We start from the raw sequence: 25422 nt of genomic DNA, 5'->3' as shown, positions 1-25422 counted from the left end.
CCTCTAATACTCTCCTCTTGTATAACTCAAGCAGATAAAGTCCCTTATACAATGTACCGATGACAATGAAGGCATCTCCATTACTACAATAGTAGACATTGCATTGATCCATGTGGAATTTAACCACAAAACCAACACATGCAATGGCTAGAATTGAAATAAATTTTTCATTTATGCCTTTAGAACATATAATCCTTTTTTTTTTTCAGCTACTATCTTGTGTTGATCACATTTCCCTAAAACTATTTCATTTAATATTTCTCATTGAGAAATGAAAATTTTTGTAGAGGGTCCAAATTGTCACAAAAGTGGCTTTTTTGCTACAAGACTAGTGTTAATGGTGGCTAAGGTGATATTGGCAGCAGCAGCTAAAAGGTGTGCTCTAATACCACTATTAGGTTAGGGTTCAATAGCATGCGCAACCTCACATACACTCATAGCGAACAAGTGAACATCAAGAGAGAAGAGAGTGCTAGAATGTCTCATCCACAATGTGAAAATGGTCTAAAAGTACAATTCATAAGGTATTAAGTACCACACCCACTGATAGGTGTTCACACAGGGAAAAATCCCTTCTCTAGCTACTAGAAGGTAAAAAGTGTTGGTGAATAAGGGAGCATTCACACCATAACTTAGGAGGAACATGATAAGTGTAACAGTGTCATGGGTATAAGGTTAGCTATATGATGCTAAATAAGGCATGTGGCTAACTCTTGTGGGCTTGTTGGAGACATCTAATTGTGAGTACCTCACCATTGGGTGAGAGCCAAAGGTTGTGTCCATAATGTGGCTAACTCTTGTGGGCTTGTTGGAGACATCTAATTGTGAGTACCTCACCATTGGGTGAGAGCCAAATGTTGTTTCCACAATGAATACCACCAAAAGGCACAGTAATCACATTATAAACTCTTTTAGGCTTTTCCTATTGTATCAATATGATGCATATTTGATAGAAATATTGTATTTTTCTCACATTTAAAAAGAAGAACGAGAAAGCATCAATTGGAAAAGAGAGGGGGACTAAAATATTTATATAACAAATTGAAAAAAGAGATGCATTGCTCGCAAAAAAAACATTTTTTCCAATGAAAAGTTCAAGATATAATTTTGAGGTAATTATAAAATGTAAAGGTAGGATGACACAGTGCTCACGAAAAATTGAGGTTTAATATAAAGTGAATTGCAAATAAAAAAACCTTCAAAATTGAATGAAGAAAGTTTAAAACCGTGAACTTTTGAAAAATGTTAGTTATAAAAATGGCAAATACATGTAATTTGATTCGGAAATCCCTGCAAAAATTTGAGTTAAAGGTTGTTGTATCTGTACGAAAAATGTTTTTCGTGAACACTGGGATGACACTAGAGCTATTGGAGAGCAGGCAATAACATTATTAAGAGAGATAATAATGAAAAAAATTCGAGATAAATATCCAAATGCAAAGGCAGGATCGCACTAATAAAACTAACAGAAATAATAATGAAATGAACGGCCATTTCCCGCAAGACGATGATATGAGAGAATGGGAGGATTCTACGAGCTCCCTTCGGTACGTGAAGGGTGACGGGTTTCCGTTGGGGCAATACACATACATAATGTAATTACTAATAACAAGAAGAATGAGAAAGATTATTCTCCAAGACACAAAACACAGATCATCCAGTCCCTGCATTTCCACACTTCGACCTGCGCCAAATCTCTGCAGCGACAACAAGACATCAATACATTCATTCCATTTCGGTTAACTGTGCGCTGAGTCCAGATACGGCCTTTCTTCAGAGGGCTATCTCATCACACCGCTGCCTTTGAGCATTGTTGCCAACATTCGTGCCTGCCTACAAACCCTGGAGGTGATCAATGATGCGCTGTTTGCGCTTGCAAGTGCTGCTGATGGTCACTGAGGTGGCCTGCCTGTACGCAACAAAATATGAAGGAAGCGCATTCTGTTTGTTTAATTATCGCCATCTAGGTCACAATTATTTGATCAGAAAGATATGACGCAGGAGCGGTCTGTTTGGTTGATTACCGCAATCTAGGTCACAATCATTTGTCGGTTGGGGTTTAAGAGACTGCTGCTGGAAAGTAATTACGGCAATGTAGGACACAAATCATTTGATCAAAAACATATGTAAACAGTTATCCCTCTTGTCGGTTGGGGTTTAAGAGACGGCTGCTGCAACGTAATGATAGTCCAACCACGGTAGACACAGTTGATTCGACTGGAGCAGCGTGTTTTCAGATGAGTGTACTGCTTTTTCCTGATCGACCAGGCATGGCACCTGCACCAATGGTATGGATGATGGAAGAATCCATTTTTAATAACAATCTGCGGATAATACATTTCCTTGCCATATTGTAAGCTGCCATCATGTTCTGCATCCTTGCAAGTATTGGAACATTGATCGTTTCAAACAGAAGGAAAATCGTATTTGGTATCAATAAGTTGTTATTCAAGCGATCAATCAATTGGTTGCTACAAGCAACGGTCAACTGTTTTTCATGACAATGAGCAAAGTTTTCAGATGCATTTTATATAACTTATGTCCTTTTCCTATGAAGAAAGTACTTTAAATCCTGGTTGATGATCTAGATGCATATATACTTTTACTAAAGCTCCCCTCAATGGCAGTAAGAAATATGATGTTGAAACCGATAGATGGGAACTTGGCTGGCAATTTGGGATCACCTTTCTCTTAATGTTTTCTCAATGTTATTTAGGAATTGGGGGAACGGGAGGACTTCATAATATAAAGAAAACTTGACAAGCATATCAGTTTCTTTGCAGGAAGAAGCAGTGGGTGTCGACAGCTGGTTATTAATATGCTACTATATTAGCTTGGCTAGTTATTGCAACTGAATACATCTAGCAACTAGGCATATGGATCAAAGTGTTGATTCTTCCGGTGAAGTGCACAATGAAAATGATACTGAGGAGAAATATGATGCAACTGAGAGTGATACTGAGGAGAAATGTGATGCAAGTGAGAAAACCGACAATGACTTTCATGCTGATGGAAAATCTTTGCAAAGTGATGGAGGATCAGTCTCAGCTGACAATGGCAAAAATGAGGAGGCTGCTAGGGAAGAGCTAGTAGTTGCTGAAGATGACTGTGAATTTAAGAAAACTTTATCAGATGAAAATTCAATTGAGGCTCTGAGAGGTAAAGGAGTACAGTTTAGCCGGGAAAGCACACCAGACTCAGATACACTGACACAACAGTCGAGGATTCTTTCTAGCAGCACTAAGGATTCAAAATATGGCTTAAAGGTTGCAGACAGCAGTGAAAGGGGTGCAGCTTGTCCAGAAGGTAGCATTGAAACACCATCAGGTAGTTGGGCATTTTCTGCCAGAGCCTCAATTGCTCCCTCCAAGTTTGACCACATGGCCACTTTGAAGATGAACTATTCTGTACGCAAACAAACTAATGAAGGAAAGGAAGGGGTGCCCCTATCTTTGGTATGGTGATTGCTTAACTACATCTTCAGGTCCTTGGACCTTGCAGTGTTTTCAAGCTAAAGTTACATAATGAGAAATGCCCAAAGATGAATTTTCATTTTTCCATCTTTCCACTTCGCATAATGAAACTCAGGTTGCCAAATGACTTTGTTCAGAAGGAGTTTATCTTTGATTTGTGCTTTCAAAGTACCAGCTCTTTATGTGGCAATCCTGATATGTGTGCTTTATTATCATTTCTATGTACTTGAACAATGTATATAGAGGGCAAACTTACTACTATAAGTAGCATGGAAGGTAATCATTTGGAATTTTGAACCCATCTCCTAGAAGCACTGTTGTGAACACTGGATACGAGGAATTTCTCTGTTGATCAGAATGTTTGAAATGAAGAACAAACTTACATTCTTCAAGGTGTGATTCTGTACCAGAAACAAGCACATTTCTCAGCAGGTTATACTGGATTTACTCAGTGTGACACAGAGATGAGGAGCTCAGACCTTGGTCTTATTTACCAGCTTTGGTCATTGGGCAGGAGTACCTCCCAGCTGTCTCTTTTTGACTCTATTTGGGTGAGGGCTCTTCTATTCCACCCAAATCAACTAAGGATGTGGAAGGATTAATCATCAGGCACTGTTCAGGGGTTGGGCGGCATGGGAACTTCCTCCACCAAGGTACCACTTATCTCCAGGACAATCCTAAACCTTGCAGGAGGACCAGACTTATGCTCTCACTCCCGCCCGCCCCCGCCCCCCCCCCCCCCCCCCCCCCCCGCAATTGCCATGCAAAATCAGCATTTCCACCACCTCAAAGCATTGGATGTTAGCAATAGAGGATTTGTATCAAAGTCTAGTAGTCAAGCAGTCTAGGTCAAATTCATGGTCAAAGAACACTTGTTGGGGGTAAAGGTGCCTATGCCCATGCTGCCCGTATATTCACTACACTTATAGTACCCACACACTTGTACACTATAGGTTTTGGGCGCCTGTCATTGTCATGTCATTCTTTATTTTTTCAGTGACTAATGAATAAGGAAAGGCTAGTCACAATTGTGACTGTCGGAGTCCTACATCTTGTGTCTCTCTCTCCTACTCTGTTGCTCCATCCTCCATAGCTTGCACCTTTCTTGCTTTCGCTTGCTTGTGCTTCCACTTGGACTTCTCCCTTGAACTAGTATCAGAGCCTTGATCGAGGAGCTTCACCCGCCATTGCTTCAACCTGGTTTGAATACCTACAGTCCAGTATTCATGGCAACCATGGCTTCAACTTCAATGGTATGCATTTGATCTTCCCTGCTTCTCGGCTTGTTCTTGCCTCTTAAGGCTTGCTCCAGGGCTGCAATAGGCCTTGTTCATCAGTGCTTGAGCCTCCAGATTGAGCAAGATAACCAGCAACAGAGGTCAGCACAGCCAGCGTAATTTGCGCCTGTTGTGTTGCCCATCTTCCTTGGCTGACTGCATTCCTTCTCCAGCTCCTGTGGCCTCTCGTACTTGGGAATCAACCTTGGCAATCATCTTCAAGCATCCTGGCACGTGGTTCTTGTGGTTGGGCACCTATTGGAGTGGCAATAACCCTACTATCTGCTGTATACAGCAGTAGACCTATTGTGACATAGGTCTGTGAAGGATTTTTATCAGAGTTTGAAGCTTGTTTATGCTTCTCTTCATGCCTATTGGTGTTTGGATCATTGATAGATTCTTGGAAAATGTCTTGAGAGGCTTTATGGATTGTATTGAGCTCATTTAGCTCAAATTTTGGAGGTTATTTCACTGTTGTAATAAATAGGACAGCAAGCATTGTATGAGAAAAGATTATGCCTAATGCTCTTTGATGCTAAATGGGTATCCCACTTGGATACATTGATACTTGGTTGTTGTGTATGCACCCGGCTATACTCATGAAATGCTTTGAGCTTCGCATTTAAGCTTGGTTATATGTCTTGGAGCTTTGGTTACTATAGTGATTGTTACCTAGGGACTTGAAGATTTTATTAAGTTTTATGCACCCGGCTTATGCTTCATGTATCTTAGATGCTCGGATGTAATATACATGATGTCTTGAGCTTGTCTTGCTTAGTTGATATTCTGCTTTGTTTCAGTGGGAGTCACTTGACACTTGGATATCTACATTGAGCTTTGGATTCATATAGTTGAGGTTGAGCTTCTTTCATTGAGACAATGGGACTCATTGAGTTATGTATATGCTCTCTTGATGCAGTTACTTTTCAATGAGCTGATTTGATTGCATGTCTTAGACATCATCACTTATCTTTGTCGGCATGATGTTAGTGATGTATACGTGCTTTTTGGCTATGCATTGAGCTACATTACCTTTTGCTCAATTGGTTATGCATTTGGTAGTTCTCTTTTGTTACCCAAGAGACCTACTACATGCATGATATCTATGCCTACTGGATATATGGTTTACTGACACACTGAGGTTGTGATAGACCTTGGTATGGATTTTATGCATCTTTACTACTAGTTGCTCTTACATACTCCGTTTCTTGTAGGATATATCTAGTAGTGTGAGCTTGGATTTTCTTGATCGATTGTCTACAATTGATCTTGGATTTACTATTGCATTGAAAGAAAACTAGTAAGAAAATATTTTGGCCTCCATCTCTCTTCTTATGTTCTTGAGTGAGCTTCCTCTTATGTGTATTTGATGCAGTAGCTCAAGCAAGTTCTCCTACCATGCATTTTTTGACATGGTATCAAGGCATGCTTGAAACATGTTCCAAATATTTTATTTTATTAATTATACAATATTGGTAAAGTTCCATCCAATTTTGATATCGTATGCACATGTTATTTCAAATATAATGAAATAAGACTTGAGCCACTAAAGTGGCTTGCAACTACTTTTGTGAAAAATTACAAGACTAGTGTTAAGATTATATTATAAATTTATTAATTGTATAGCTCCAGTTACCCACCTTCTAGTAGACACACCTTGTAGGGAGAGCACAAGTGATATAGCAGGTGCAGTAGAGCACTCACAATACACATCAATATTAGTGGCCCATAACTATCATGATTCCTTGAGTATCGGCCAATTATCACTCCACCCTTTTCGAAACAACCTACCAAAGCATTGAGTCCTTCAGCATCACCATTGCGAGCCTATTTCCCAGTCCCTCTGCATCAACACACCATTCTTCCTCTCCTAGGACACCTCATCGGTAGACCCAAAACTTCTCACTTGTAACATGTTACCTTTAGCATGAGTACCATGGAATTGACACTCATCTAGGGTGGAGCCATAGAATTTGAATGTCAACTTTTGCAAAATATCCCCAAGAAAAATAGGTACCATTAGCATTACCAAAAGTATGGTCATTTTGATGATGGGTGTCACTCAAAGGGCAAGGGCAATCTTGTTAGCAGATTAGTTAGCTCATGATTGAGTCTGTACTTGTGGTATAGTAGGTTGGGCTCAGAGATTATTTAGGCATTCTATTTGCCATTGTTTATTGTGGTTTAGACATTATTTGCAGCAGGTCAGCCATCATTTAATGCTGGCCGACCAATCATGTTTTAGGCACTTATTTGGTCTATTTATTGTTAGCCTCTCTCCTCCACATTCATTCATCACTTAATAGTTTCTAGGGAAAGGGAACAGGTGCCAATGCCTCCACAATCGACCGAAGTTTGGTAGGTACAAATCCTGGAGCTGGGATTGATATCCAGGTTCATGATGGGCTGTTTCCGTGACAAAGAGCGGGCGGCTTTCGTCCGGTGCTCACATGAGCGGACACTTTGGCAGTTTGGCCAAAGAAGGGGAATCCATGGTCATTTATGTGCTGCGGCATTGGTGACAAGTTGGTCATGTATGCTACATCAAAGGCATTGTTGACAGAAATTGAGAGTTGCTATGATCTTCTCTATCTTCAAGAGCTAGTATGATCAACATCGACATCAGGTTCTCTCCGAGGCACCTTTGTGGTGGCTTGTGCACCCACTACTTAGGTATCCATGGTTCTACTCTGGTGGACGTTGTTGTATGTACTATGATGCGACATTATCATTGTATATTGTATTGTATCAGATCACCCATGATCTGAGAGAGGGTGTTAGCAGATTAGTCAGCTCATGGTTGAGTCTATATTGTGGTATAGTAGGCTGGGCTCAAAGATTATTTAGGCATTTTATTTGCCATTGTTTATTTTGGTTTAGGCATTATTTGCAGCCAGTCGGCCAACATTTAATGCTGGCCGACTAGTCATGTTTTAGGCATTTATTTGGCCTATTTATTGTCAGCCTCCCTCCTCCACATTCATTCATCACTTAACAATTTCTGGGGAGAGAGAGCAAGTGCCAGTGCCTCCACATCCGGTAACTCACATTACTTCTGTACTGTCTCATGTTTTGGTATATGGATTCCATTTCCCGAGCATACATCTGAGTTCTCATCTGTATTGTGCTCTCTCTTTCTTTTCTTTGGTCTTGTGTTAAGCAGTTTATTTCAGCACATATTTATGCTTCCATTGTTGCACCACTTTTGACAAGTCAGCCCACAACCCAATCCTCTTCCTTACTTGGAACTTGAGTTCATCAAGAGAGGGCACTTCTGCCCCTCCACATTTGAGAGGGTTTCATTCGTCTACACTTGCAGCTTATCCAAATCCGCACGGTGCTTGCACTTATCGATATTGACATGCAAGTCACATGGCTTCCTCCTCAAATTGCTCTTGCAACACCGGAGGGATTATTTGATTTTTCTACCAACACTCCCTTGGAATTTGGTGCTTAAGCACTCCTCGTCTCCCATGAAGATAGATTAGATTCAAACTTCACTTCTTTTTCTAAGTTGTCATGTACAGTGTGCAACTAGAAGTGGTAGATCCCACTTTCTTTAGAGACCCTCCAATCCAATAGATCATGGTGCCTCCCTCCTCACTCAATCTAGATACTCTTGCTATTCTATATCTTTAGTGTGCCTACCTATTGGTAGTGGGAATATGTAAAACAAAAACACTACCCCCTTAACTATACAAGCACCTAAAGCATTTTCATTGAAGTAGAGGTATACGTGTCTTCTTTGGTCCTGTGAGAATACCCAATGGAAGAGAAACATTTACACGAAGAGGAAAGAGAAGAGAGAGACAATAAGAAAAGAAGAGAATGAAGTGATAATTTTCCCTAAAACTGAATGGAAGGCTCAATACAATGGTAGACTGATTAGTCCCTGCATGTAGCCTAGGGCATTAGTGAGGGCACTGGATTAGGCTAATGACGGTGGTAGCATTAGAGACAAAAGACGGAGGAAAGCTGAAGTCAAAGTGTGTTGAACCAGCAAAGGAAGAAGAAGATGAATCTGCAAAGTGTGGGGGACAAGCTATAAATAGCTTGACCAGCCCAAAATTGGCCAACTAGCAGATAAAATAATAAAAAGTGTTATCGCAATCATCTGAATTTTACACTTTCACTAAGAAAGAAATGCATACAAACAAAATGAGCTGAAAATTGAAATAGCAAGAGCTCCTTTGTCTCCATTAGACTTTGATGGAGCTCACAACTAGGAGATGATAGACTGAAAAAATACAGGCTAATGCCCCCTTTTAGATTCTAGGGTGTTTGAATACCCAATGATGTCATGTGATGAAGCATAGAAGCCTAAGACAAGGGAGGGCTTTGTAAAGAGATCCGCTGCGTTGTCCTTTCTAGGATGGTAGGCCACTGCTAACTCAGAAGTCATGATCCGCTCTTGTACATAATGGTATTGAATCTCGATGTGCTTCATGCAATCATGAAACACATGGTTCTTCACCAGAGCTAGTGAACTCTAGTTATCCGGGTGCTACTGAGTGGGTTGTGTTTGTGAAAAGCCAATGTTTGCTAACAATTGGTGGAGCCAAATTGCCTCCTGCGTGGTAGAACAAAGTGCTTGGTACTTTACTTCTGTAGATGATAAAGCCATGATAGGCTGCTTCTTATTGCTCCATGAGATAGCTTTCAAGCCAAGGGAGAAAGCAAAACCTGTAGTGGAGCGCCTAGACTCTATATCTCTTGCCCAACCCGAGTCACTCCATCTAGTGAGAGTGATCCCCTTTCCATGGATATGTCTCATGGACCGATTTGGTCTTTAGTAAACGTCACACACACACACACACACACACACACACACACACACACACACACAGCGGACACACATACACACTCTTTTTTTCGTAAAAGGTAATTGTATTAATTCCAAAAAAAAGTACAAGTTTACTTGATTACAAGATACGTGATGACACTAAGCCATCATGTGTAAAGGCTCCAGTACTAAACTACAAAAGAGTTACAAAAGTCATGGCAAAGACGCAGAGGAAATTGCCATATGCCAAGGAAGTAAGTCCTCCCGAGGGAGTAAGCCCGAGTGCCGAATGAGATCTATCTGCCAATGCAAGAGACCTTTAAGCCTCACAATATGTGCCGGGACATTAGAGGCTTAATAAAAAAGAAGGCATTCCGAGTGGTCCAATTGTGCCAGCATCTCCAGTATCTAAGAAAATGAAACAAGATCTTCATATGCGGCTGTGTGGGTGTGGGGTATTTTGGTCGTACAAAAACCCAATCCAAAGGGCTTAGCAAGAAACCAACCACTGCGCGCCAAACCGCTGATAAGAGCGACCAGATATTCTTAGCGAGAGGGCACGAAATAAATCGATGACGGGCTGATTCCACAATAGTGGTGCAAAAGAAACAATGGCCGTTAGAGATTCGACGCTTGGAAAGAGCTGAAGCAAGCGGAAGGCCACCAATCATCACCCTCCAAAGAAAGAACTTGCATTTGAAAGGTGTCTTGTTTAACCAGCCCTCCATCAAAGTGGACACACACGCACACACACACACACTCTCTCTCTCTCTCTCTCCCCCCCTGGGTTTTAACAAAGAGTGGGTCTCACAATTTATCTACCTAATATGTGAAACTATCCTCTCTCTTACATGTGGACAATTAAATAATAAATAAAAGAGACTAAGGTGTTAAGCTATAAAAGAATCCACATGCATAGATCTTTGCTTTGATACCAAATCTTAAATCTAACGTGGGTGCTATCTCACAATAGATAGGTTACAAAGAGAACTAAAACCAGACTTCCTTTCTAAGAAGGTTGGTGAAACCCTAATTTTCAAATGATTGTAGTGAGCAATTGTTGCATAAAATTTCTAATTAGATTAATTCAACACTTTACCAACTTTGGGCTAAATTGCACTCACCAAAAGAGATGAGATGACATCAATTGGCCCCAAAACCTTGGTGCCCCTTGCATATTCGTTTTTAATTAAATTACAGAAGATGCTCAAACACAACAGAGAAAGGCCAAAGCTTTGAAAAAGTAGGAGACTAGAGTGAGAACTTGAAATCCTTCTAAGTTCCATCAACTGAAATCTCCTCAATATCAGTAAATCAATGCTCAATCCTTGACAAATGTAGAATAATTTGCTGTCCGTTTGCAACCAACTGCCCTAATTTGGCCCTTGATTTGAATGCCTGGGGAGCCCTCTTTGTTTCTTCTTCTGTTGCATACAATTCAGCCCTGGTTTATACCAGCATATACCTTCTAATCTGCTCTCAATTCGCTGATATCAGTAGCAAATCTTTATGCATAACTGAGACATGCATGCATACATCCCAAGGCAGCCATGCATGCCCTGATTCTTGCTGATTACAAACAGGGGATCAACCAAATTCGGCCAACAACAATAGTTCAGTTCCAAAGATGACACTTCAAATAGCAATTTCATCACAAGATTGGTTAGACATCAGATGTAAAAGAGATAGAAGCAGCAGAAGAGAAAAGTTTGTGTGGTTTTCTTCCCAGAAAGTGTCCAATAGTAGTCACCTTTATTGGGTCTTCAGATGCTGTTGCCGGTCCTTGTTGGCTCTCCAGATGTTGTTACCAGACCCAAGTTACTCAATTGCTGTCAATTGCTTCACCAAGTCATTTCAATTGTTGTCTTGTCTCCAAATTGCCCTCCCTTGTATTCTCTAGCCTTTCATGGCTGTGAAAGGGGTTACTTGTTTGCCACATGGCAAGTTAGTCCTTCCTTGTCACTTGGCATACCTGCCCATGCAATCTCCAGCTCACAATTGGATTTGTAGTGTCAATGGGACGTGAAATTTTGATGCTTTGCTTTGCATTTGATTATGTTGTCTATAAATGTGCAAATGTGAGGTGCACATGTGATTTGTAAGTTATTTATTTCACAATGATGGGCCCAGGACCTTGAGAAGTCAATGGGTGCCAAAGGCAGAAGTTGTAATAGGTTATCCTTGACAGGTACTAGGTGGTACTTGGTGTCGAATTTTGACCTACAATATTTTATTATCCATTCATATCAATGGTAACATGAGGAACTAGGTATTAGTTAATTAATTAATGCCAGGGTAGGGGCTAATTACTGGTTAGAATTGCTTGGGTGAGGAATTGGCCCAGCCACTTTAATTCTTGACCAGTAAAACTATTTTTACGAGCAAGAATTGAGAACTAAATTAATTTTCAAAATTAATATACTGAAAATTAATTTAATTGGGCTGAAAATTGCTGAAATATAAAATTAGAAAGTTGGCACTTGCAAAACTTGCCCATGCAAGTGAGGGAAAGGCTATTAGAGGCTAGTGGAGCCTCATTCCAGCATTGTGGATGTTTGAAGAGGAGAAAAGAGAGGTGTGGCTGCAATTTTCTAGCCATTGGTGATGAGCCTAGCCATTGGATTTTGTCAAAGAGCTTCCCGTGGCTGATCAAGAGGCCGTTGGAGGCAAGTGACAGCTTGTGTAGGCTATCTATAGGCAGGTGACAACAAATTTGGAGTCCTCAAGGGCAGGCGACTACATGTGGGGCTCTTGTTGATGGTGGGCTGTAGTCAATTGGCCATTCACAACAAGGCAACATTAAATTTCAGCCAATTTTGGTAATGAAACATTGGAATTTCTCTCTCCCTAACTTCCTCTCTATTCTCTTAGCGAATTCACAGCTTCCTTTAAGAGATCTTAGCCAAATTCAGTCCTGGAAGGTGCAATCAAATAATTTCTATTTCTACTAGCCACCTTGGGAAGAGTGCTCATAATTTAGGGCCTAATACTTAAAATTCAGTAATTGAAATTCAGGGGTTTCAGAGAATTTCAAGAGGCTAGCCAGCCAACATTAGGTTTGGGTAGAATTTGTCTTTCAAGGAGCGAATTGAAGGCCAATCCCTAAGCAAACCAAGGGGAGAATTGGTTTGAAGGCTTGTTGGTTGCTATGGACAACTGTTCAAAGAGAAGGAGAGAGAGAAAGGGAGAAACTCCATATCCATGAGCCTTCAGGCTCTCAAACTCATTCCTTCATTTCCACACACTAAAACTGAAAAGCACACTCTCTACAAGATAAAGTGACCTAGTGTAAATGTAGACTAGACTGATGACTAACTCTAGTCAGGTCACTAACTGACTACTAACCCGACTTATGTAATGTAGTCACATGTAGACACCTGTACACACTAGCTGTCATAGATGTCGGTCATAGATGAAGACACACTGACGGTGAGCTTGATTTCTAACACTCCCTCTCAAGCTCAAAAACAAAACTCAAATCATCTGCATCACTTCAAGTAGCTGTCTAAAGTGAATGAACTTATCTTTACCGAGTGATTTGGTAAAGATATCTGCTACCTGGTCTTCAGTCTTCACATGCTCCAAGTCAATCTGATCTGCTAAAACCATTTTCTTGATGAAATGATAGTGAACCTCAATGTGTTTTGATCTTGCATGATAAACAGGATTGCTTGCTAACATAACACTGCTCAAATTGTCACAATACAGCTTGACTTTGCTGTCCAAGTGTACTCCCAAGTCATTCAGCAACTTCTGTAACCACTTAGCTTCATAGGCTGCTAAGGCCGCACCACGATACTCTGCTTCCGTACTAGACAATGCAACTGTAGGCTGTTTCTTACTCTGCCAACTGATCATGCTACTACCCAATCCAAATGGATAGCCACTGGTTGACCTCCTGTCATATGTGCAACCAGCCCAGTCAGCATCAGTGTACCCCATCAAGTCAAGGGGTTTTCCATATGCATAAAACAACCCATGATCTGTGGTACTCTTTACATATCTCAGAATTCTTCTGACTGTATCCAAGTGTGGTTTGCGAGGCTTCTGCATGAACTGACTGATCAGCCCCACAGCATAACTCAAGTCAGGTCTAGTGATCGTGAGATAGATCAAGCTGCCTACCATCTGTCTGTACATAGTAACATTCTCAATCTCTGTCCCAACATCAATCTGCAGCTTGACATTCTGCTTCAAAGGCGCATCCATAGGCTTGCAATCAGCCATACCATATTTTTGTAACATGTCATGAGCATACTGCTTCTGCAGCAGCCATATGCCTTGAGGTGTAGAAACAATCTCAATCCCCAAAAAGTATTTCAACTCTCCAAGGTCCTTGACCTTAAACTCAGCCTGTAAACATGTCTTTATTTCTGCAATCCCATTTTCATCATCTCCTGTAATGATTAAGTCATCAACATAAACAACTAGAAAAACATAGCCACTATCTGTCTTCTTCGCAAATAGACTATGATCAGCATCTCCCAATCGGAAACCATGTTGCTGTAAATAACTGCTGATGCGAGCATTCCATGCTCTAGGTGCATGTTTCAGTCCATATAATGCCTTTTTCAGCCGACATACATGTGCTGGAAATTCTGGATGTACATAGCCTTCAGGCTGTTCCATGTAAACCTCTTCCTGTAATTCTCCATTGAGAAATGCATTCTTTACAACCATCTACCATAGTTTCCAGCCTCTAGCTGTTGCCAAAGCAATCACAGTTCTAACTGTAGCCATCTTTGCTACAGGGCTGAAAGTCTCCTCATAATCAAGACCATACTGCTGCGCATACCCTTTTGCAACCAGCCTGGCCTTATATCTTTCCAATGATCCATCTGATTTACATTTTACCTTATACACCCACTTGCATCCAATAGGTGTTTTGCCCTCAGGCAACTGTATCAAATCCCATGTACCATTTTCAGCCAAAGCTGAATATTCCTCATCCATAGCAGCACGCCAATTCTCATCTGCAACTACCTCATCAAACTTACTTGGTTCTCTAAAACCTGTTACTTTCGTCATATAAACATAATGACAGGCTGAATATCGAGTGTAAGTATACCTGTCAACAGGTCGTCTGACCCTCTCTGATCTCCTGAGCTGTGGCTCACTGTGAGCTTGCCTCTCATGAGGCGGCACATAACGGCTCTGCCTAGCACTTGGTGTCATAACAGACGGAATCCCCAATTCACTATCTAAGCTGTCACTGCTAGATGAATCATAACCTGCAGTGAGTGGACCTGTTACATCTTCAAAAACCTTTTCTTTTCCCTTATCTGTTCTCCCCCTCACTGACATATCCGTGTCAGTGGATGCAGTAGTGCGACTCCATAATCGTCCTGTCCAAGGACTCACTGTAGATGATACATCACCTGTCTGACCAGTCATGGAAGTACTCTCTGCAGGAGTATTTTCAGCATGACTCATACTGGGTGAGCCATCAGTAGGCACTGCAACAGGATTCCCATACCAAGATGCTAACTCATCAAATACTACATCTCTGCTTATGAGTGTCTTATGCGTAGAAGGTACATAACACTTATATGCTTTCCGTTCCTGTGCATATCCAATAAACACACTTTTCACTGCCTTAGGATCCAATTTCTTCCTCTTCTCATCCGGTATATGCACATATGTAATGCTGGCAAATACTTTCAAGTGTGAAATATCAGGTTTATGACCATACAGCCGTTCATACGGAGTGACATCATGAATCCCTGCTGTAGGGGTTCGATTCAGCACATATACAGCAGTCACCACTGCTTCAGCCCAATAACCATTTGGCAGATATTTTTCATTCAGCATAGCTCTAGCTGACTCCATCAAAACCCTGTTTTTCCTCTCTGCAACACCGTTTTGCTGCGGTGTATAACTGCATGTGAGCTGTCTTCTGATCCCATGTTTAGCAAGATACCTGTCAAAGTAGTTTGAGACATATTCACCTCCTCCATCTGATCTCAAACATGATATGTAACAGCCCAATTCATTTTCAGCATGTTTCTTGAAGTCTTTGAATGCATCAAACACATAATCTTTATGCTTCAAGATATAAAGCCAAGTGTACCTGCTGAAATCATCAATAAATGAGACATAATATCGTGCACTGCCAAAAGAAGCATTATGTGAAGGACCCCAGACATCAGAGTGCACCAACTGTAAAGGCCTAGTGCTGTTTTTTACATGTCTCATGAAAGGAAACCGTGCTTGCTTCCCAAACTGACATGCAAGGCATACATGACCAAAATCATTATACTTGAATTTGGGTAATCCAAGTACTACTTCTTTCTGCTGCATAGATTTCAGCTTTTGTACATTGACATGTCCAATCCGCTTGTGCCAAATCTCTACATCCCGAATAGCACTCTCATCATGTGCAAACATGGCTGCCTTGAGTCCTGGAATGGTCGCATCCAATGTAAACATCCTGCCATCCCTTCTACCCTTGGCAATTAACTTGCAGCCATTTTCATACTCCTCAATGAAACACCCATCTTTGTTGAACCTCACTTGCAAATTCTGTTCTGCCATTTGACCCACAGACAACAGATTCTTTGTTATGGTTGGTACATGTAATACATCATGCAGGCCTTTCTTCTTGCCATCAGGCATCATAAGAGGAACAATCCCTTTATGCTTTATGTCATGTTGGGTGTCATCCCCAGTACATACATGACCATGTGTACCTGCAACCATCTCATCAAACCACTCTCCATGCGGGGTCATGTGGTTTGATGCTCCAGAGTCAATGTACCATCTGTCATCTCTATCATGTCTCGATGCATTTTTAGATATATGCTGCATGGCAAAGAGTCTATCAATTGACTCATCATGAGCACCACTGGAAGATGCATAGTGCCCATGATGTCTGCCCTTTGCCTTCATATCTTCTTGCTTCTTGTAACAATCCTTTGCAATATGCCCATACTGGCCATAATAATGGCAGTCCTTGTCCCTGTTGGACTGATCAGACGACTGCCATGAACCAGATCCACCACCTCTACCTCGGGGTGATCTCCCCCTGTCTCTAAACCCACCAGATCCATGCTGGCCTTGTGTATTTGCACCATGCCAATTACTCTGCTGCTGTTGCTGTTGTCCATAAGTATTACGAGTGTCACCACGACCTCGAAACGAACCACGACCTCTAGATCCTCTGCCACGCTGGCTAGAGTACAACACAGTGTCTCTACTCTGAGATGCACTAGAACCTGTATTCAAACCAAGTTTGACTTCCTCATGCAGCAACAAAGCAACTAGCTCTTCCCAGTTAGGGGGCTCTTCTCTGATAGAAATGGAAGTGTCAAAAGCTTTGTACTCTTTGCCTAAGCCATTCAAAGCAACAGCAATCATATCATCTTCTGATACACTTGAGCCAATAGTAGCAAGTTGATCAGCTATGGTTTTAATCTCCGTGGTATACGTCTGGATGCTCTTGCCATTCCTTGACATGTTGTTGAACTGCTGTTTCAACTGGATCTTTCTTGCATGTATCATGGTTCCATAATTTTTCATCAGTATGTCCCAAGCATCCTTTGGAGTCTCACATCCAGTGATTTGAATTACCATAGTATCAGATATACATAAGGAAAACCAATGCAGCACCTTGCATGCTCTTTCATTCCATAGCCTGTAGGCTCTTTTTTGTTCATTTGTTGGATTGTGTGTAGGCAACTCAGGAGCAACTTCATCTCCTGTACATAAATCCCAATAACCTCTGCCAACCAGAAAGTTTTTCATTCTGAATTTCCATAATGTAAAGTTCTTATTATCCAACTTCTCTCCAACTATCTGAGTGATATTGTCAGTCCCATGTGCATTAGCCATGATGCAATAGACTGTCTATCAAATGCCTGACTCCCTGCAGTCCAATAAGTATGACTGACTAAGTTCAGTCCGTAACAGTTTATGACAGTTTTCTGCACTAAATTGCAGAAAAAAACCAGGGTATTTCAGCCCACTGACACCCCAAAACAACCCACAAACAAGTGGTCTCAACTGTAGATATAACTGTAAATACATAAGCTATGTGTTTGCTTCAGCTTAAGCTTCTGTAACCTCACTGCCAGGGCACATACATGCAGTCTGAAAACTGTAAACTGTGAGTAACCAACAGCAATTTCAAGTCCAAAACTGAGTGGTAATCATGTCATACATGTTCCAAAATCTCCCAGGTAGCTACTAGTACATTTGGCAGTCAAGACATGAGCATAAAGGCACAGAACAGTGCATAACCAGCACATACAAGTGTCAACAAGTTCAGTTGCAGGTTGTAGTCAACCAGAATTCAGCATAACAAGCTCCAAACCACTTCAAAGTGTCTTCAATCCAAATCATACATTTGCTCCAGTATGACAAGGTCAATGCATGACTATGTAGTGACCATAGACTATCTGTCTCTAATGAGCAAAGTCATACATTACTTCTGCAATTTGTACTCAGCCAACAAGACAAGATTGTATTTGCTTCAGCTCCAAAAATTTCAGCATTCAGTAGCACTTAATGCTTTTCTCAACCCATAAACATTCTGACATACACATGTCAGTACATACATCTCATAGATGTTACCAAATATCTCACTATACTTCAGTAAGGAACTAATGCTTGCTGTCCATATTCAATGACAGTTTTCAGCCTGTCAATGATTTTCAGATCTGAGTATTTTGAGCAAAAGATCTCAGCTCCAAGACATTTGATCCAATGTATACATGCTTTGACACATTCTTATGCTCCAAAGATGCCTTCTGAGTGTAGTACAAGGCTCCTGTGTGTCAGTAATGACTGAATGCATACTGTCCATTCGTGTTTACAGCAGTTCAGAAATGATTACAGGTCTATGTTTGTCACTCCAGCTCATAACAGAGCTCCCACACAAGCATTTACTTCTTGCACACTTCAAATACCTTCAATAGTGAGCATACATGCTCTATGAACCACTCAGATCAGCAAGCGCAGATCACGCAGAATTCCTGGCCTTGTTTCCAGCTGGTCCTCCTCATCATGAGGTTCAATGACCACTTGCAGATGCTCAAAGATGCCTACCAAGGCTCCCAGGAAGGCCTCAACCACTGTGATAAAGCATGGGGTCCAAGATGAGCAAATGCATACCTTCAACTTTCAATGGCATTCAACCTGTTTGAGAAAAAATGGCAGAAGTCTTCAACTGTAGACCATCTTCACTCCCTCTTGCTCCAGGAGGTCCACCAAGTAAGGCTCTGATACCATGTTTAAAGAGAAGGAGAGAGAGAAAGGGAGAAACTCTATATCCATGAGCCTTCAGGCTCTCAAACTCATTCCTTCATTTCCACACACTAAAACTGAAAAGCACACTCTCTATAAGATAAAGTGACCTAGTGTAAATGTAGACTAGATTGACTAACTCTAGTCAGGTCACTAACTGACTACTAACCCGACTTATTTAATGTAATCACATGTAGACACCTGTACACACTAGTTGTCATAGATGTCGGTCATAGATGAAGACACACTGACGGTGAGCTTGATTTCTAACAACAACAAGATATATTGAAGATTGAAGGAGATGCGATCGGATCTCAGTGTACTTCAACTTTTAGCAATACAAGTTAAATAAATACTATAAGGAGCACCAATTTTGGGGCTGATCAAGTGTCCAATGTCCAAGATTAATTGGTAACTTTTGTATTTTTAGTTTATGTGAATTTTGCTACGCTTCCTCAAATTATGTGAATTTTGTTGTGCTTAATCATGCTATTTACCACACTTCCTAAGAAGGAAGGTTGCTTTCATCTAGCTAGTTTTAATTTTGAAAAAATAGAATTTAACTAGGCCCTGCCTAATCTTGGCCATAGTTCACTGCCTAGCCTCAATTTGAAATTTCTAACCTCTTTGAAATTGAAAGTGTTTGAAACTTGCTAATCCTTCACAAACCTTAGTACGAGACATGAGATAATTTAATTCTCTAACTCCTTTGAAACCAAAAGTCATTTCTAAGGGGCTATTCAATGTTTCTGGCCAAGATTTGAATTAGGTATCCATTGGCATTTTTCCTTTACAACTTCTACCAATGTCCTCATTGCCCAAACTAGGGATCTGTGTCATTGTGACTCACATTTAAACTAATCTCACTTGTGCACAACTTAAATTATCCCAAGAGCAATAAGTTGAAAATTCATGACCTTGTGAGAGACTTCCCCCTTGAATCTTGCAATTGCTCCCAATTGCAAGATAGTGAAACAAAGGCATTTGTTACAAATGGAAACACATATAGTATCATAGTTAAGGAACATTTGCATGTATTGCTTAATCATGCTCATGTCCTTTTCATGTGAAAATTTCCAAAAACATTCCAAGCAAAGCCATGCAAACAGCTAGCATAAACAATGCCTCAAACCAAGATATATCCCACTTCTTAAATTCAACAAAACGTGGGTCTTCAATGAGCTGAGACAAAGTGCCCATTGTTGCCATGAATCGGGCTTTGAATTGGGCATCATAATCCTGTTTCTCTTGCTACTTTTCAGCATCCAGGCATTGAACTATCAACTTCATGAACAAACCGAACATTTCAACATGCTGCCCATGTTGAATGCCCATTCCATGATCAGACAATGTATTATTTCCATTGTCTTTTGATTCCTCAAATAGAGAGGCATCACCAGAACGAGATTCTTCATTGTGTAAAGACATGCTTGCTAAATTTGATGATAGAAAAGAACAATTCCTACAATTTTCTTGCAATTAGGTGCCACAAGGCCCACTTACACAAGAGAGTTGATGTTGTTGAGCTAAAATATGCTTTTCAGCTGATTAGCATTCTTAAACAGCCCAAAACACACTTAATTAATTAAAAACCCTAAAAAGGGAAGCGGTCCGAGAGAGTTTCAGTGGTCCCCCAAGAACCCTAATTCTTTGGGGCACCCTTCAAAATCTATAAATAGATAGATTGCCGCCATTCAGCCTTATTCCCATCTGTGCGGGTCTCACACCCTTGAGTGCAGATTTCAGCCATCAGTCCACACACATGTGGCTGTCTAGCCCCAGAGATTGCTGCCACCTGTTGCTGCGTTTGCTCCTCCAGTGTGTAGGCGACAACCGGTAGTCCATCTCCATCATTAGACGACCTTCTAATGCTGCGTTTGAACCTATTCTACACCTGGCGCCAGCTGGCGATCGTTGAAAATCAGAGTGAAGCAACATTGAGATGTGCACAAGAGGGAGAGAAGGGCTCAAAAGTACAAGAATAAGTGTTGCTTATTAAGTTGCTCATGAAAGTACAACTTGGGTCACTCTCACTCATCAGTTGATGTAGACCCATGGGCTATTTATATAGTCCCAGATGGCTAGGGTTAGGGTTTCCCCTTTCCCTCAAGACCATTCACATGTAGCTATCCTTATCCCCCCTAGCATAAGGAAGATTCACATGCTTACACTCTCAACAACCCCCCTCAATGCCAAGTGGCATTGGATTACAAAGCATGACAGGATGTCCCCCCCTTAATCCACAATGAGATGCCTTTATAAATCAGGCTACGAAGATGGTTATAGGTAGAGAGTTAACAAGACTCAAAAGAGTCGATCTTCAGTTGATTGGGAGAAAAAGTTAGCCTCCAATTCCTTAGGTGGTTCTGGAACATTGGGACACTTACTAGTAATATGCCCAATCTTTTTGCATTTATTGCATTTCATTTTTTTTGGGTACTTCTTCCAACAATTACTTACAATATGGCTCTTTTTATGACAGAAAGAACACTTTGTGGAAATTGTATGAACTACCACTTGCTCACGGGAAGTAAATGCTGAAGTGTCCTCCTTATGGTTCCTCTTCTCTTCATCCAGGCATGATTGGATGGTACCTTCCAAGTTGGGATTTGGGATGTTTGTTAATGTTGTTACAAGAGTAGGAAAAATCTTTTTGACGGCCTTCAAAAGGATAGCAATAGCATCAGGTTTTGCTACTGGTGCTTGTATGGAAGCTAGTTGGACCATAATCCCCTTCATATGGGAGATAAATTTTCCAAGATCCTCCCCTTTATTATATTGTAGGCTGAAAAATTCAATTTTAAGAAAAGTTTGTGAAATTTTTCCATGGGCACCATAGAGTTTTTCCAACTCATCCCATTTGGCCTTGGTGGTAGAGTGCTAATCTACATGGCATATTAAATTCATCAAGGTGGAGCATGATGATAGCCTGATCTCGTTGATCCTCTTCCACATCATTTAGGTTGGAAGGATTAATAGGTTTGGTCCCTATGATGAGAGGCCAATAACCCCTTTCCATCATCTTGTATTTGATAAGCACTTGCCATGGATGGAAGTCATTTCCGTTAAATTTTCGGATTTGTGGACAAATGTCAGCATAGGTTGAGGCCATAGGAAGATCTTACTCCTTGCTAAGTGCAAGTAGCAATGTCTAATCCTTTACAATAGGCCAGGAATAGCTCAATGCGGGAAAATTTAATGCAAGATGTTTTAGATAAAGTGGGCAAGTATTTGTGTGCTTATAAGTGGATGCACAAATATTACAAAAAATGGAAGAAGCTTAATAGGAAGTGGTTTACTGATTTAAGCTTGCTGATTTAGAGAATCAGACTAGATAATATCAGCAATAAAAAAAATAACAAAATACTTTAGTGTCAGTGTTAACAAACACCAGTTGCAAGCTTAGTATAATGCTTGACCATAACCGGAATAGTTAGTCTCGATGCACTTGACCTCATCAATGAAGTTTAGCCGAGAATCTCCAGACATGGAATGGGCTCTAGATGAAGTGCATCAGTGATTAAAATCATTGTTAATGATGACAATATAGAGAAAGAAGCAAGAAAGTCAAGCTTTCAAGCTTGTGGCTATGGCTGCCACAGGGTACATAGTTAGGGTTTGCCTTACTGTGGGTAGCAAGGTTGGAATTATGCCAAACCCTCTTAGGTGGAGATAGCCCACTTAGGGGGCTAACAAAGCCCTATGGTGGCTCAAGGGATTGTGTCCTCTATTGCCTATGTTACAGTGTGAAATCTCGTGTTGTCCAGATTGCGCTAGTTTTGCGTTTTTCAATAATTCCGCCTTCCTTGTTGCCCAATGTTGAAGTTTGTTGTGATGTTTTGAAGCACCTTGAGTTGGGAAGCAACTCTTGAGAAGAAAGTAAGAGCTGATATGGCTTCCTTTGCTCACACCAACTCCTCCATGGTCATGGGGTCAAGTTGTGGCTATGGAGGTCAAGGGATAAGGATGAAGAAGATGAAGGCTCATGTGCACTTAGTGATAGATGATGCTAAAGGAAGTTCAGGAGATCAGAGATGGCTTGGATATACCATGAGGAAAATTAGAGTGAGGCAGCATTGAGATGTGTAGAAGAGGGAGAGAAGAGCTCAAAAGTACAAGAACAAGTCTTGCTTATTAAGTTGCTCATGAAAGTACAACTTGGGTCACTCTCACTCATCGATTGATGTAGACCCATGGGCTGTTTATATAGCCCTAGATGGCTAGGGTTAGGGTTTCCCCTTCCCCTCAAGACCATTCACACTCAGCTACCTTTATCCTCTCTAGCATAAGCAGGATCCACATGCTTACACTCTCAACAACGATTGCATGTTTGGTGTCATCTCCCTAGGTGACAGCTCCTCCACACTAGGCGACAATTGCCGGCCCTCTTCGTCATCTATCTAGCTTGCGTTTGGTGCTCCAGGTTCTCTTGACATGTGCATTTGTTGCATCCTCTCCATCCTACACTCTGACTGGTGGTCACAGACTTGGGATCCGTCTCCGGTGGACGTCACTCTTTGACACTTTGCTCTGCCCTTGAGTATCTGCACACTCTTATATTCATTTACAATATTCATTCACTTTAGAGTTGTGTTCTTCTCTTCCTTCTTGTGTTTGTGTTTGAGTTTCTGAGTTTGAGTTTTTGAATTTTGCGTTTAGGGTTTGAGTTTTTCTTTTGGTGTCTATGTTTGTCTCTTTGTGTTTCTGTCGTGGTCATATACTCTGTGTTTCCTTAGTACAAATACTAACAGTTTTCTTCACAGATGTATCTCAACAATGGAACCATGAAACCAAGCAATTGTTACATAAAATAACTAATAAAATGAAATTCAACACTTTACCAACTTTGGGCTAAATGCCCATGCCCTCATGAAAAGATACATGCTGATACTGCTTGGCCCTAAAACCTTTGTGCCCCTTGTGGTATTTTTTTGGATTAATTCCAGAAGTTGCTTAAATACAACAGAGAAAGGCAAGTATGGGATAACGTGCTGTCATTTGCAACTGGCAACTCCTTTGGGAGAGAGAAATTTTTGTGTTTTTCTGCCCAAAAAGTGCCCAGCAGTAGTTGCCTGCCCCTAATTACCACGGTTGGATCTCTAGATGCTGTTGGCAGCCTCTGTTGGGTGTCCAGCCTGGCAGTTTCTGTCACCAGCCCTATTGGTGCTCAACTGCTGTCAATTACTCCAATAGGTCATTCAGCTGCTGTCTCTAGCCTGTCCCATACATTCTCCATCCTTGCATGGCCCTTTGAAAGGGGCTAATCGCCATGTGGCAGGTCAGCCAGCCATGCAATAGGAGATTGATGCAGTTATCCTCCAGGAGTGGCTGGCCCCTCCCCACTGAGAGCCTATGCCCTTAGGCCATGGGTGGGTAACATAGTTTTCGCTGACTGCACATAGGACAGCATGGTTTTTCTTTCCTCGATATCCCTTTGAGAAGGATCAAAGTCAAAGGTCTCCAAGGGAAGTTATGGCAGCTTGACCCATCCATTGGTAAAATATTCCCTAGTGGTGACTTTGTAGTTGGCTAGTTTAGATGCAATGGGATGGGATTTGCTAGCATTGTTCATAGTAGCACCTGTAGACTTTGAAGCATTGTTTATGGTCATGTGAGATTGCATTACCAGTGTGGAGAGGAGCTTATAGGATACTTTGTTGAGTAGAGTCCAACCTTGGGTGCATCTTCTTGGGGACTTTTCGTTGGGAGGTTTGTCACAGGGACATGAAATTTTGAGATGCTTTAACCTTGTCGATAACATTTGATTAAGTTATTAAACAAATGTGCAAGGTTTTTTAGCATATGTGATGCACACAACAGCTATTTCATGGTAACAAGTCAATGATCCCAAGAATGCAGTGAGAGTCAAAGGAAAAAGTTGTAATAAGTTATACTTGACAGGTATTAGGTGGTACCTGGTGTTAGATTTTGGCCTAGATCAACTTATTAGCCACTAATATTAGTAGTGACATTAGAGACTAGGCATTAATTAAGTAATTAATGCCAATCTAAGGGTCAATAATTGCTCAATGATACTTGAAAGACAAATTGGCCTAGCCAATTTAATTATTGATTGGTGGAATTAATTCTTTGAGTATTAGAATAATGATTAAATTAATATTGTGAAAATTAATTTAATAAACTGGATAATGCTAAAAAATATGATTGGAAGATTGTCACATGGCAAAACTTGCCCATATAGGTGGAAAAAACGTTTTTAGGGACTGGTGGAGTATATTTCAACCATTGTGAGAGAGAAGGAGGCTATTAGAGAGCAAGGGGAGATTGTTGATGTAATTTATAGCCACCAAGAATCAGTTCTACAGCATGTGATAGCAGTTTGGAGGCCCCCAGGAGCAGGTGACAGCAGTCCAAGGTCCTTTCGGTGCAGATAGCAACATACATGAGAGGGCAATAGTCTTTTTAGTGGCCCTAAGCTATAGGTGATAGCTTCCATGGTTGTTTGAGTAGGGCAACAACGGTTTTATTGTGTTTCTCATGATGAAACTTTGAAATTTCTCTCTCTACATTATTTTCTCTTATCTCCCAGCCATCTCTCAAGTTATCTTAGTATTTTTCAGCAGTTTAAGCTATCAGAGGAAGAGATTTCAGTCAATGTTTGCTGTAGTTTAAGTTAAATTTATCT

General features: G+C 41.0%; 1 protein-coding gene across 2 annotated transcripts in view; it reads left to right on the top strand.

Annotated features, from left to right (window-relative positions):
• The first annotated feature begins 1508 nt into the window (after nucleotides 1-1508).
• Nucleotides 1509-25422, top strand: part of LOC148026580 (uncharacterized) — a 66964-nt gene continuing 43050 nt past the window's right edge. Inside the window, exons 1-2 of one of the 2 annotated variants that reach the window (XM_087691025.1) lie at nucleotides 1509-2288; nucleotides 2784-3455. In XM_087691025.1, the coding sequence (XP_087547151.1) occupies nucleotides 2877-3455 (579 nt within the window). In that variant the 5' untranslated portion in view covers nucleotides 1509-2288; nucleotides 2784-2876. Of the gene's footprint in view, nucleotides 2289-2772; nucleotides 3456-25422 lie in introns of both variants that reach the window. The other variant, XM_087691024.1, reaches the window with a different exon arrangement.

This window comes from Lygodium microphyllum, chromosome 13, assembly GCF_053477565.2.
Source record: "Lygodium microphyllum isolate KBCC chromosome 13, Lygodium_microphyllum_v1.1.10, whole genome shotgun sequence".
In the NCBI taxonomy this organism is placed as follows: Eukaryota; Viridiplantae; Streptophyta; class Polypodiopsida; order Schizaeales; family Lygodiaceae; genus Lygodium; species Lygodium microphyllum.
This window is presented reverse-complemented; position numbering and strand designations above follow the sequence as displayed.